Source organism: Oncorhynchus masou, chromosome 13, assembly GCF_036934945.1.
Source record: "Oncorhynchus masou masou isolate Uvic2021 chromosome 13, UVic_Omas_1.1, whole genome shotgun sequence".
Lineage (NCBI taxonomy): Eukaryota > Metazoa > Chordata > Actinopteri > Salmoniformes > Salmonidae > Oncorhynchus > Oncorhynchus masou.
This window is the reverse complement of record NC_088224.1, coordinates 85,425,137-85,437,239: the sequence shown is the minus strand read 5'-3', so window position 1 is coordinate 85,437,239 and position 12,103 is coordinate 85,425,137. Positions and strand designations below refer to the sequence as shown.

Genomic DNA, 12,103 nt, shown 5'->3' with positions numbered 1-12,103 from the left:
TAAAACTGTATTTTTTGTGAAGAATCAAAAACAAGTGGGACACAATCATGAAGTGGAATGACATTTATTGGATATTTCAAACTTTTTTAACAAATCAAAAACTGAAAAATTGGGCTTGCAAAATTATTCAGCCCCTTTACTTTCAGTGCAGCAAACTCTCTCCAGAAGTTCAGTGAGGATCTCTGAATGATCCAATGTTGACCTAAATGACTAATGATGATAAATACAATCCACCTGTGTGTAATCAAGTCTCCGTATCAATGCACCTGCATTGTGATAGTCTCAGAAGTCCGTTAAAAGCGCAGAGAGCATCATGAAGAACAAGGAACACACCAGGCAGGTCCGAGATACTGTTGGAAAGAAGTTTAAAGCCGGATTTGGATACAAAAAGATTTCCCAAGCTTTAAACATCCCAAGGAGCACTGTGCAAGCGATAATATTGAAATGGAAGGAGTATCAGACCACTGCAAATCTACCAAGACCTGGCCGTCCCTCTAAACTTTCAGCTCATACAAGGAGAAGACTGATCAGAGATGCAGCCAAGAGGCTCATGATCACTCTGGATGAACTGCAGAGATCTACAGCTGAGGTGGGAGACTCTGTCCATAGGACAACAATCAGTCGTATATTGCACAAATCTGGCCTTTATGGAAGAGTGTCAAGAAGAAAGCCATTTCTTAAAGATATCCATAAAAAGTGTAGTTTCAAATTTACCACAAGCCACCTGGGAGACACACCAAACATGTGGAAGAAGGTGCTCTGGTCAGATGAAACCAAAATTGAACTTTTTGGCAACAATGCAAAACGTTATGTTTGGCGTAAAAGCAACACAGCACATAACCCTGACCACACCATCCCCACTGTCAAACATGGTGGTGGCAGCATCATGGTTTGGACCTGCTTTTCTTCAGCAGGGACAGGGAAGATGGTTAAAATTAAAGGGAAGATGGATGGAGCCAAATACAGGACCATTCTGGAAGAAAACCTGATGGAGTCTGCAAAAGACCTGAGACTGGGACGGAGATTTGTCTTCCAACAAGACAATGATCCAAAACATAAAGCAAAATCTACAATGGAATGGTTCAAAAATAAACATATCCAGGTGTTAGAATGGCCAAGTCAAAGTCCAGACCTGAATCCAATCGAGAATCTGTGGAGAGAACTGAAAACTGCTGTGCACAAATGCTCTCCATCCATCCTCAACGAGCTCGAGCTGTTTTGCAAGGAGGAATGGGAAAAAATTTCAGTCTCTCGGTGTGCAAAACTGATAGAGACATACCCCAAGCGACTTACAGCTGTAATCGCAGCAAAAGGTGGCGCTACAAAGTATTAACTTAAGGGGGCTGAATAATTTTGCACGCCCAATTTTTCAGTTTTTGATTTGTTGAAAAAGTTTAAAATATCCAATAAATGTCGTTCCACTTCATGATTGTGTCCCACTTGTTGTTGATTCTTCACAAAAAAATAAAGTTTTATATCTTTATGTTTGAAGCCTGAAATGTGGCAAAAGGTCGCAAAGTTCAAGGGGGCCAAATACTTTCGCAAGGCACTGTATACTCTGCTGAGTGACATCCCTCTGATACTGCCCTCTGTCAGATATCAATCTAGACAACAGATAAGGATTGGATGTCTCTCTTTTTCTTTCACGCTTTCTCTCACTATTTTTCTCTCTCTCTCTCGCTCTGTCCATCTGTCTCTCTCTCTCTCTCCTCTGTCTCTCTCCTCGCTCCTCTCTCCACTCACATCTCTCTCTTTCTCCTCTCTCACCCGCTGCCTCTCTCCTCTCTCTCCTCTGGCTCTCTCTCCTCTGTCCCTCTCTCACTCCACTCTCCTCTCTCTGCCTCTCTCTTTCCTCTCCTCTGTCTCTCTCTCCTCACTCAACTCTCTCCTCTCTCTCTCCTCACTCAACTCTCTCTCCTCTCTCTCTTTCTCACTCTGCAGAAGACCGTGGGGGGTAAGAAGGACCGTTCTCTCTTCCTCTTCAGTGATCTGCTCATCTGCACCACCCTAAAGAGGAAGTCTGGATCCCTGAGACGCAGCTCCATGAGCCTGTGAGCCTCACACACACACACACACACACACACACACACACACACACACACACACACACACACACACACACACACACACAAACCTGCAATGTAGCTGCTTGAGCTTTTGAGTCACAATATAGAATGACAACAGACAGATCAGTCCATCTTGTATTTTTCCATTCCACTCACTACCGATCCTCCTGGGAATCCCTATTTGACGAGTGGAGACTGTATGGGTTAATGTTAGGTCCCTAACCTAAACCCTACGTTCCCCACATTGAGGTATAAAAGAACAAGAGACCTTTTGTTTTCAACTTAATCTACTCACATTCGTGTACGCCGATATGTGGAGCGTGTATTTCTGGGTAAGATTCTGTTTTCACAGCCCAACTTCACATATGCATCCTAGACCGAATGTGCACAGGAGCAGCTCATCACGTCATCCAGAAACATGACAGACATTGGATGAATATACAGTGTTAATATCTTTGGGATTTAAAAAATTCTGCCTCAGCATCAGTCATTTGAATAATTGAATGGATGTTTTGTGCACAAAAAAATGATGCCTAAAGGAATTTTCAAATCGGGACTTCTCTATGGGGCTGACTTCCTGGGCCGGACTCCAGTTAAACTGCAGTACTGAAGCGAGACTGTAGTAGTCGAAACCGGAACCCAGGCCCCTTGGTTCACCCATAGAAATACTGCCCATACTAAAATGTCTTTTTGGCTACTAGAGGCCTCTATCCTTCTCTATGGGTTCACCCCGTACTTTTGCTGTGTTAAATAAAAGGAGACTGTCTTGCTGCCCCCTGGTGTTGCCTGAAACACATTACACTTTCTGCATCGTACACAGAAATAACTCTGTTTTTCTCCCTGTCCTCACGTCTTTCCATCTCCCTCTTCCAGGTACTCTGCTGCCAGTGTAATCGACACGTCCAGTAAATATAAGTTCCTGTGGAAACTTCCCCTAGAGGATGTGGAGATTGTGAAAAGTAAGTCTCCTGAAGGCTCATGGGATGTGTAGTTTATATGTATCTGAAATTATACTGTAGTTCTTCCTGTATCCCAGTGTTCATGGGATGTGTAGTTTATAGTCTGAAATTACCTTCATGTATCTATATTTTTTTGTTTATTTTGTAAATATTTTCTTAAAACTGCATTGTTGGTTAAAGGCTTGTAAGTAAGCATTTCATGGTAAGGTGTATTTGGCGCATGTGACAGATATACAATTACATTTTTATTTTGATATGTATCTGAGATTATACTGTAGTTCTTCCTGTATCACAGGCTCATGGGATCTGTAGTTTCATATGAGTATCAGAGGTCAGATGTCATCATCTCTTTTCCTGTATGTAAGGCCCCTCCCAGGCAACCAACAAAGAGACCATCCAGAAGATGATTGGTCGATTGGACGAGGACCTGAGTACACTGGGACACATCAGCAAACTATCAGAGACTCTCAGCTTCCCTCACCAGGTAACACTCACACCTCACATCTAGCAAATCTCATACACATTTACATTTAGTTCCTCTCTCTCTGAGAAATCTACTTTAACAAACCTAATTTCTCTCCCCCTCCCTCCCGTCTCTCCCTCTCCCTCCCTGCCCTCTCCCCCTCCCACCTTCCCTCCCTCTCTCCCTCCTTCTCACTCTGCCCTCCCACCCCCTCTCCCTCCCTCTCTCCCCCTCCCCTTTCACCTCCCCTCTCTCCCTCTCCCTCCCCTCCCTCCCCCCTCCCTCCCTCCCCTCTCCCTCCCTCCCCCCCTCCCCCTCCCCCCTCCCTCCCCCCTCCCTCCCTCTCTCCCTCTCCCTCCCCCTCCCTCCCCTCCCTCCCTCCCTCCCCTCCCCCTCCCTCCCTCCCCCTCCCCCTCCCTCCCCCCCTCCCTCCCCTCCCTCCCTCCCTCCCCTCCCCCTCCCTCCCCCCTCCCTCCCCTCCCCTCTCCCTCCCCCCTCCCCTCCCCCTCCCTCCCTCCCTCTCGCTCCTCAGCCTCTGGATGAAGTGATAAAGGACCTGATGGTGTCGGTTCACAGGGACCTTGCAGAGAAACAGTCTCTAGCGTTCAGTATAAGCTTCCTGCCCACCAAGCTGGAGCTGACCACCGCCTCGGCAGAAACCAGCTTCGTCTTCGAGTTCAGCTCCCCGGACACACGCAGCAACTTCCAACAGGCCTTCGAAGATGCCAAGAAGCAACTGGGTACGAGGAAACACGTTTGTTATTTAACATTGTATAGTTCACTTGTCTTTCGTAGAGATCAAACTCTAAGTTAATAACCTCCATTTCCCACTTCCTTTGTCCTGTGTGTGTAGCAATGAATAAGGACCAGTGGGACCCAGAGTTCCTGAAGGCTATCCCCATTATGAAGACCCGTAGTGGGATGCAGGTGAGAGGGACCAGCCTGCCCTGGTGATGTGACATGTTTACCTGGCCATTCTGACTGTCTACGGTAAAGCTTAGGGTGTTGTGATGGAGAACCCGCCTACTTAAGTATTCATGGTCCTTTCCCTTCCACCCTGCCCTGTGCCTCCCTCCCCAGTTCTCCTGTGCCTCCCCCAGCCACAGTTGTCCAGAGAGCAGCAGTGAGGTGTGGGTGTGTAACAGTGATGGATACGTGGGCCAGGTGTGTCTGCTCAACATCAGAGACCAGCCCACTGTAGAGGCCTGTATCGCTGTCTGCTCTGCTAGGATTATCTGCATCGCCGCGGTCCCTGGACTCAAGGGGAGGTTGGTACACAGAGCATAGTGCACAAACACACATGTATCAGTCCCTGGACTCAAGGGGAGGTTGGTACACAGAGCATAGTGCACAAACACACATGTATCAGTCCCTGGACTCAAGGGGAGGTTGGTACACAGAGCATAGTGCACAAACACACATGTATCAGTCCCTGGACTCAAGGGGAGGTTGGTACACAGAGCATAGTGCACAAACACACATGTATCAGTCCCTGGACTCAAGGGGAGGTTGGTACACAGAGCATAGTGCACAAACACACATGTATCAGTCCCTGGACTCAAGGGGAGGTTGGTACACAGAGCATAGTGCACAAACACACATGTATCAGTCCCTGGACTCAAGGGGAGGTTGGTACACAGAGCATAGTGTACAAACACACATGTATCAGTCCCTGGAGTCAAGGGGAGGTTGGTACACAGAGCATAGTGCACAAACACACATGTATCAGTCCCTGGACTCAAGGGAGGTTGGTACAAGAGCATAGTGCACAAACACACATGTATCAGTCCCTGGAGTCAAGGGGAGGTTGGTACACAGAGCATAGTGCACAAACACACATGTATCAGTCCCTGGAGTCAAGGGGAGGTTGGTACACAGAGCATAGTGCACAAACACACATGTATCAGTCCCTGGACTCAAGGGGAGGTTGGTACACAGAGCATAGTGTACAAACACACATGTATCAGTCCCTGGACTCAAGGGGAGGTTGGTACACAGAGCATAGTGTACAAACACACATGTATCAGTCCCTGGAGTCAAGGGGAGGTTGGTACACAGAGCATAGTGCACAAACACACATGTATCAGTCCCTGGAGTCAAGGGGAGGTTGGTACACAGAGCATAGTGCACAAACACACATGTATCAGTCCCTGGACTCAAGGGGAGGTTGGTACACAGAGCAGAGTGCACAAACACACATGTATCAGTCCCTGGACTCAAGGGAGGTTGGTACACAGAGCATAGTGCACAAACACACATGTATCAGTCCCTGGACTCAAGGGGAGGTTGGTACACAGAGCATAGTGCACAAACACACATGTATCAGTCCCTGGACTCAAGGGAGGTTGGTACACAGAGCATAGTGTACAAACACACATGTATCAGTCCCTGGACTCAAGGGGAGGTTGGTACACAGAGCATAGTGCACAAACACACATGTATCAGTCCCTGGACTCAAGGGGAGGTTGGTACACAGAGCATAGTGCACAAACACACATGTATCAGTCCCTGGACTCAAGGGGAGGTTGGTACACAGAGCATAGTGCACAAACACACATGTATCAGTCCCTGGACTCAAGGGGAGGTTGGTACACAGAGCATAGTGTACAAACACACATGTATCAGTCCCTGGACTCAAGGGGAGGTTGGTACACAGAGCATAGTGCACAAACACACATGTATCAGTCCCTGGAGTCAAGGGGAGGTTGGTACACAGAGCATAGTGTACAAACACACATGTATCAGTCCCTGGACTCAAGGGGAGGTTGGTACACAGAGCATAGTGCACAAACACACATGTATCAGTCCCTGGACTCAAGGGGAGGTTGGTACACAGAGCATAGTGCACAAACACACATGTATCAGTCCCTGGACTCAAGGGGAGGTTGGTACACAGAGCATAGTGCACAAACACACATGTATCAGTCCCTGGACTCAAGGGGAGGTTGGTACACAGAGCATAGTGTACAAACACACATGTATCAGTCCCTGGACTCAAGGGGAGGTTGGTACACAGAGCATAGTGCACAAACACACACGTATAAGTTTTTACTGTTGATGTCCTGCAATGCTTGTAATGCTAACGTTACTGACTTCTAACCAATCAGCATCCTGCAACCTGTGTCTCCTAGGGAACGTGGAGTGGACCCCTTCCCTGCCCCTCCCCGTGTAGCTGTCGACTCCACCCCATCCCAGCAGCAGCTACACATCTCCATTTCTCATTCGTCGCTGCAGCTGACTGAGCCCCCTCCAGGGGCGGGTCCAGAGTTAGTTCCGTTTGACAGTGATGACACGGACGATGAAGATTCTCCTAGCCCCTCCTCCACTCTGCAGAGCCAAGCCAGTCATTCTACTGTGTCATCCAGCTATGGCAGTGAGTACAGACAGACACACAGACAGACACACAGACACACAGACAGACAGACAGACAGACAGACAGACAGACACCCATTCAACAGCCCTGGTAACGGCTATGCCTTTGCCCCTCTGTCCTAGATGAGGAGGGGTCTGGTTCTAAGGACATGGCTACAGAGACCACCAGTAGTGAGGAGGAGCAGGACTACCCAGAGGCCAGTCCTTATGGAGCTCCAGGCAGGCCAGGGGTGGGTGGAAGAGGTCGACCCCACAGCGAGAGCCCCATGGACGGGAGAGCGATGCGCCGCTCCTCCCGGGGATCCTTCACCAGAGCCAGTCTGGAGGATCTGCTCAGCATTGACCCGGAGGCTTACCAGAGCTCTGTGTGGCTGGGCACAGAGGACGGATGGTAAACGCACAACACACACTAGAGGTCGACCGATTATGATTTTTCAACACCGATACCGATTATTGGAGGACCAAAAAATCCGATACCGATTAATCGGCCAATTTTTAAATGTTTTATTTGTATTAATGACAATTACAACAATACGGAATGACCACTTATTTTCACTTAATATAATACATCAATAAAATTTAGCCTTAAATAAATAATGAAACATGTTCAATTTGGTTTAAATAATGCAAAAACAAAGTGTTGGAGAAGAAAGTAAAAGTGCAATATGTGCCATGTAAGAAAGCTAACGTTTAAGTTCCTTGCTCAGAACATGAGAACATATGAAAGCTGGTGGTTCCTTTTAACATGAGTCTTCAATATTCCCAGTTAAGAATTTTTAGGTTGTAGTTATTATAGGAATTATAGGACTATTTCCCTCTATACCATTTGTATTTCATTAACCTTTGACTATTGGATGTTCTTATAGGCACTTTAGTATGGCCAGTGTAACAGTATAGCTTCCGTCCCTCTCCTCGCTCCTCTCTGGGCTCGAACCAGCAACACAATGACAACAGCCACCACATCGAAGCAGAGTTACCCATGCAGAGCAAGGGGAACAACTACTAGAAGGCTCAGAGCGAGTGACGTTTGAAACGCTATTAGTGCGCGCTAACTAGCCAGCCGTTTCACTTCGGTTACACCAGCCTCATCTCAGGAGTTGATAGGCTTGAAGTCATAAACAGAGCAATGCTTGACGCACAAGGAAGAGCTGCTGGCAAAACGCACGAAAGTGCTGTTTGAATGAATGTTTACGCACCTGCTTCTGCCTACCACCGCTCAGTCAGATACTTGTACGCTTGTATGCTCAGTTAGATTATATGCAACGCAGGATACGCTAGATAATATCTAGTAATATCATCAACCATGTGTAGTTAACTAGTGAATATGATTGATTAATTGATTGTTTTTTATAAGATAAGTTTAACTAGCTAGCAACTTACTTTGGTTACTGCAGTTGCGTAACAGGCAGTCTCGGCAAAATCGGTGTCCAAAAATACCGATTTCTGATTGTTATGAAAACTTGAAATCGGCCCTAATTAATCAGCCATTCGATTAATCGGTCGACCTCTGATACACAAACACACACACACACGCACACACACAGACACAGACACACACAGACACACACAGACACACACAGACACACACACACACAGACAGACACTGACACAGACACAGACACACACAGACGGAGAAACACACATCACACACAGACACACAGACACACACACACACACACACACACACACACACACAGACACACACACAGACACACACAGACACACACACACACACAGACACACACACACACACACACACACAGACACACACAGACACACACACACACACACACACACACACACAGACACACACAGACACACACACACACACACACAGACACACACACACACAGACACACACACAGACACACACACACACACACACACACACACATTGAAATCCTAACTCCGTGTTTTGAACTCCCTCTGCCAGTATCCATGTGTACCAGTCATCAGACAACATCCGGAACCGTAAGAACAGCATGAAGATGCAGCATTCTGCTCCCATCCTGTGTATTCTGTGAGTCTGGCTGCTTTCATGTTAGCAAACATCAGAGAAGTCTTCCTCTTCATCTAGACTTTATTTGGTGATTTACTACTTTGGTGATTTACTCTTCCCTCAGCTACCTGGACAACAAGGTGTTTGTGTCCCTGGCCAACGGAGAAGTGATCGTCTACCAGAGGGAGGCGGGGAGTTTCTGGGACGCCCAGTCATCTCAGACGTTGAGTCTGGGCACGCCCAGTAGTCCTGTCACTAAGATGGTCCCGGTCGGAGGGAAGCTGTGGTGTGGTTCACAGAACCGCGTTCTCATCATCAACACAACCACACTGGTGCAAGAGGTATGATCACAGTCCAGTCACAAGATGGATGGAACGATGGGTGAATGAATTAATGGGTGGATGGACTGATTTTAAAAATATATATATATATATATACTACCTGCTGGTTACTAGTCCAACTCTCTAACCACTAGACTACCTACTGGTTACTAGTCCAACTCTCTAACCACTAGGCTACCTGCTGGTTACTAGTCCAACGCTCTAACCACTAGACTACCTGCTGGTTACTAGTCCAACGCTCTAACCACTAGACTACCTGCTGGTTACTAGTCCAACGCTCTAACCACTAGACTACCTGCTGGTTACTAGTCCAACTCTCTAACCACTAGGCTACCTGCTGGTTACTAGTCCAACGCTCTATCCACTAGACTACCTGCTGGTTACTAGTCCAACTCTCTAACCACTAGGCTACCTGCTGGTTACTAGTCCAACGCTCTAACCACTAGACTACCTGCTGGTTACTAGTCCAACTCTCTAACCACTAGTCTACCTGCTGGTTACTAGTCCAACTCTCTAACCACTAGTCTACCTGCTGGTTACTAGTCCAACTCTCTAACCACTAGACTACCTGCTGGTTACTAGTCCAACGCTCTAACCACTAGGCTCCCTGCTGGTTACTAGTCCAACTCTCTAACCACTAGACTACCTGCTGGTTACTAGTCCAACTCTCTAACCACTAGACTACCTGCTGGTTACTAGTCCAACGCTCTAACCACTAGGCTCCCTGCTGGTTACTAGTCCAACTCTCTAACCACTAGACTACCTGCTGGTTACTAGTCCAACGCTCTAACCACTAGGCTACCTGCTGGTTACTAGTCCAACGCTCTAACCACTAGACTACCTGCTGGTTACTAGTCCAACTCTCTAACCACTAGACTATCTGCTGGTTACTAGTCCAACGCTCTAACCACTAGACTACCTGCTGGTTACTAGTCCAACGCTCTACCACTAGGCTACCTGCTGGTTACTAGTCCAACGCTCTAACCACTAGGCTACCTGCTGGTTACTAGTCCAACGCTCTAACCACTAGACTATCTGCTGGTTACTAGTCCAACGCTCTAACCACTAGACTATCTGCTGGTTACTAGTCCAACGCTCTAACCACTAGACTACCTGCTGCCCCTGATGGGTGGTTGTAACCTCTCTCTCTCCCCTGCAGCACTGGTTCCAGGTGGGCACAGACAGCAGTAGGTGTGTTACCTGCATGGTGAGCTACGGCCAGGGGGTGTGGCTGGCGCTCCAGGGTAGTGCCCAGATCAGACTTTACCACGCCCAGACCTGGGACAGCCTGACGGAGGTGGACGTGGCTCCCGCCGTGCACAAGATGCTTGCAGGTAACACAGAGCACACACCATACGTGTCCAAAACATTGCAGACCTTTACTGCCTTAACGACACACACACACACACACACACACAAATTAACTCAGCACATTACATTACACATAACACATTACTCTTAACCAGTAGATGGCAGCACCTGAAAGCATTACATAACACTCTACTCTCTAACCAGTAGATGGCAGCACCTCACACTCTCTCTCTCTCTCTCTCTCTCACCTCTCTCTCACCTTACTCTCCACCATTCTCATCCCCTTTCCAGGTTCAGATGCGATCATCCGGCAACACAAGGCAGCGTGTCTGAGGATCACAGCTCTCCTGGGCTGTAAGGACCTGCTGTGGATCGGGACCAGCGCAGGGGTGGTCCTGACCCTGTCTATCCCAGCCGTCAGCTCTGGGACTGTGTCAGGGACGCTGCGGTCACCTCTGACCCCCATGGGCTCCGCTCACGGACACACTGGCCATGTGAGGTTCCTCACCTCCATAGAACTACCTGAAGGATTCGATGTCAACTTCCCCCTGCCCCCTGATACCACAGGTAACCATGTCACTTCAAGCACCATTATTTCTTACAAACACATTTGTCATACAATGTTTAAATGGATGCTTCCATATTTATGACCTTTGAACTCCTCTGTCTCCAGCCCAGAGTGGTGTTGACGGGGGTAATGGGGGTCTGCAGAGGCGGGACTCCTCTCACCGACGAGCCTCCGCCCTCCTTCCCGTCAAAACCAATCAGCTGGTGATCTCAGGTGGCGACGGCTACGAGGACTTCCGGCTGACCAATAGCAGCAGTGAGACAGTGGGGCGGGACGACAGCACCAACCACTTACTGCTGTGGAGGGTCTGAGCCAATCAGCCGGCCCCATTTGATAAAGCCCACCCCCTAAGCACCAGCAACATACACTACTGCCTTGGGGAGTCCTCTGACCCCTTTAAACCCCACCCTCAGCTGAAACCGCACACAAACCCCGCCCTCCTCTTTAAACCCCTCCCCCTTTCTATTAGGTCCAGTTTTTTTGTCCTTTGCTCAATCTTCTGATCTCTCTGTGCATGGGTGTTGTTAGCCCAGACTGAAAAACTACAGGCTCACTTTAAACCAGGTTTCTGTTGTTTTAATTTGTTCCGATGCAACTGTGTGTGTTGTTAATTGCTGAGTGGTGTGTGCTTGGTGTTTCGGCGTGAATCACCCTCCACTTGTATTGCTCAGTCTGTGGACTCCGTGTCATAATTAAACTCTACAGACTTTACTTGGAGAGAGGGAACAAGAGCGAGAGAGAGATTAGGAAAGGGAGAGTGACTGGAGAAAAGAGATTAGATGAAGGATATGGAGGGAAAGCAAGAAAGAAAGAGAGAAGGAAATAGAGAGTGTGGATGAGGACAGACCGATCAGGTGAAGGAGAAGAAGAGAGAGAGAGAGAAGGAAATAGAGAGTGTGGATGAGGACAGACCGATCAGGTGAAGGAGAAGAAGAGAGAGAGAGAAGGAAATAGAGAGTGTGGATGAGGACAGACCGATCAGGTGAAGGAGAAGAAGAGAGAGAGAGAGATTGAGGCAGACATG

General features: G+C 48.0%; 1 protein-coding gene across 1 annotated transcript in view; it reads left to right on the top strand.

Moving 5' to 3' along the window:
• The window catches only part of LOC135553167 (rho guanine nucleotide exchange factor 17-like), a 112,744-nt gene that overhangs the window by 97,958 nt on the left and 2,683 nt on the right, over positions 1-12,103 (top strand). Inside the window, 13 exon segments of the mRNA XM_064985330.1 lie at positions 1,942-2,051; positions 2,940-3,025; positions 3,391-3,509; positions 4,021-4,228; positions 4,342-4,415; positions 4,569-4,756; positions 6,620-6,861; positions 6,984-7,251; positions 8,794-8,880; positions 8,984-9,200; positions 10,360-10,534; positions 10,803-11,078; positions 11,185-12,103. The exon segment at positions 11,185-12,103 is cut by the window's right edge and continues 2,683 nt beyond it. Coding sequence (XP_064841402.1) covers positions 1,942-2,051; positions 2,940-3,025; positions 3,391-3,509; positions 4,021-4,228; positions 4,342-4,415; positions 4,569-4,756; positions 6,620-6,861; positions 6,984-7,251; positions 8,794-8,880; positions 8,984-9,200; positions 10,360-10,534; positions 10,803-11,078; positions 11,185-11,390 — 2,256 coding nt within the window. The 3' untranslated portion in view covers positions 11,391-12,103.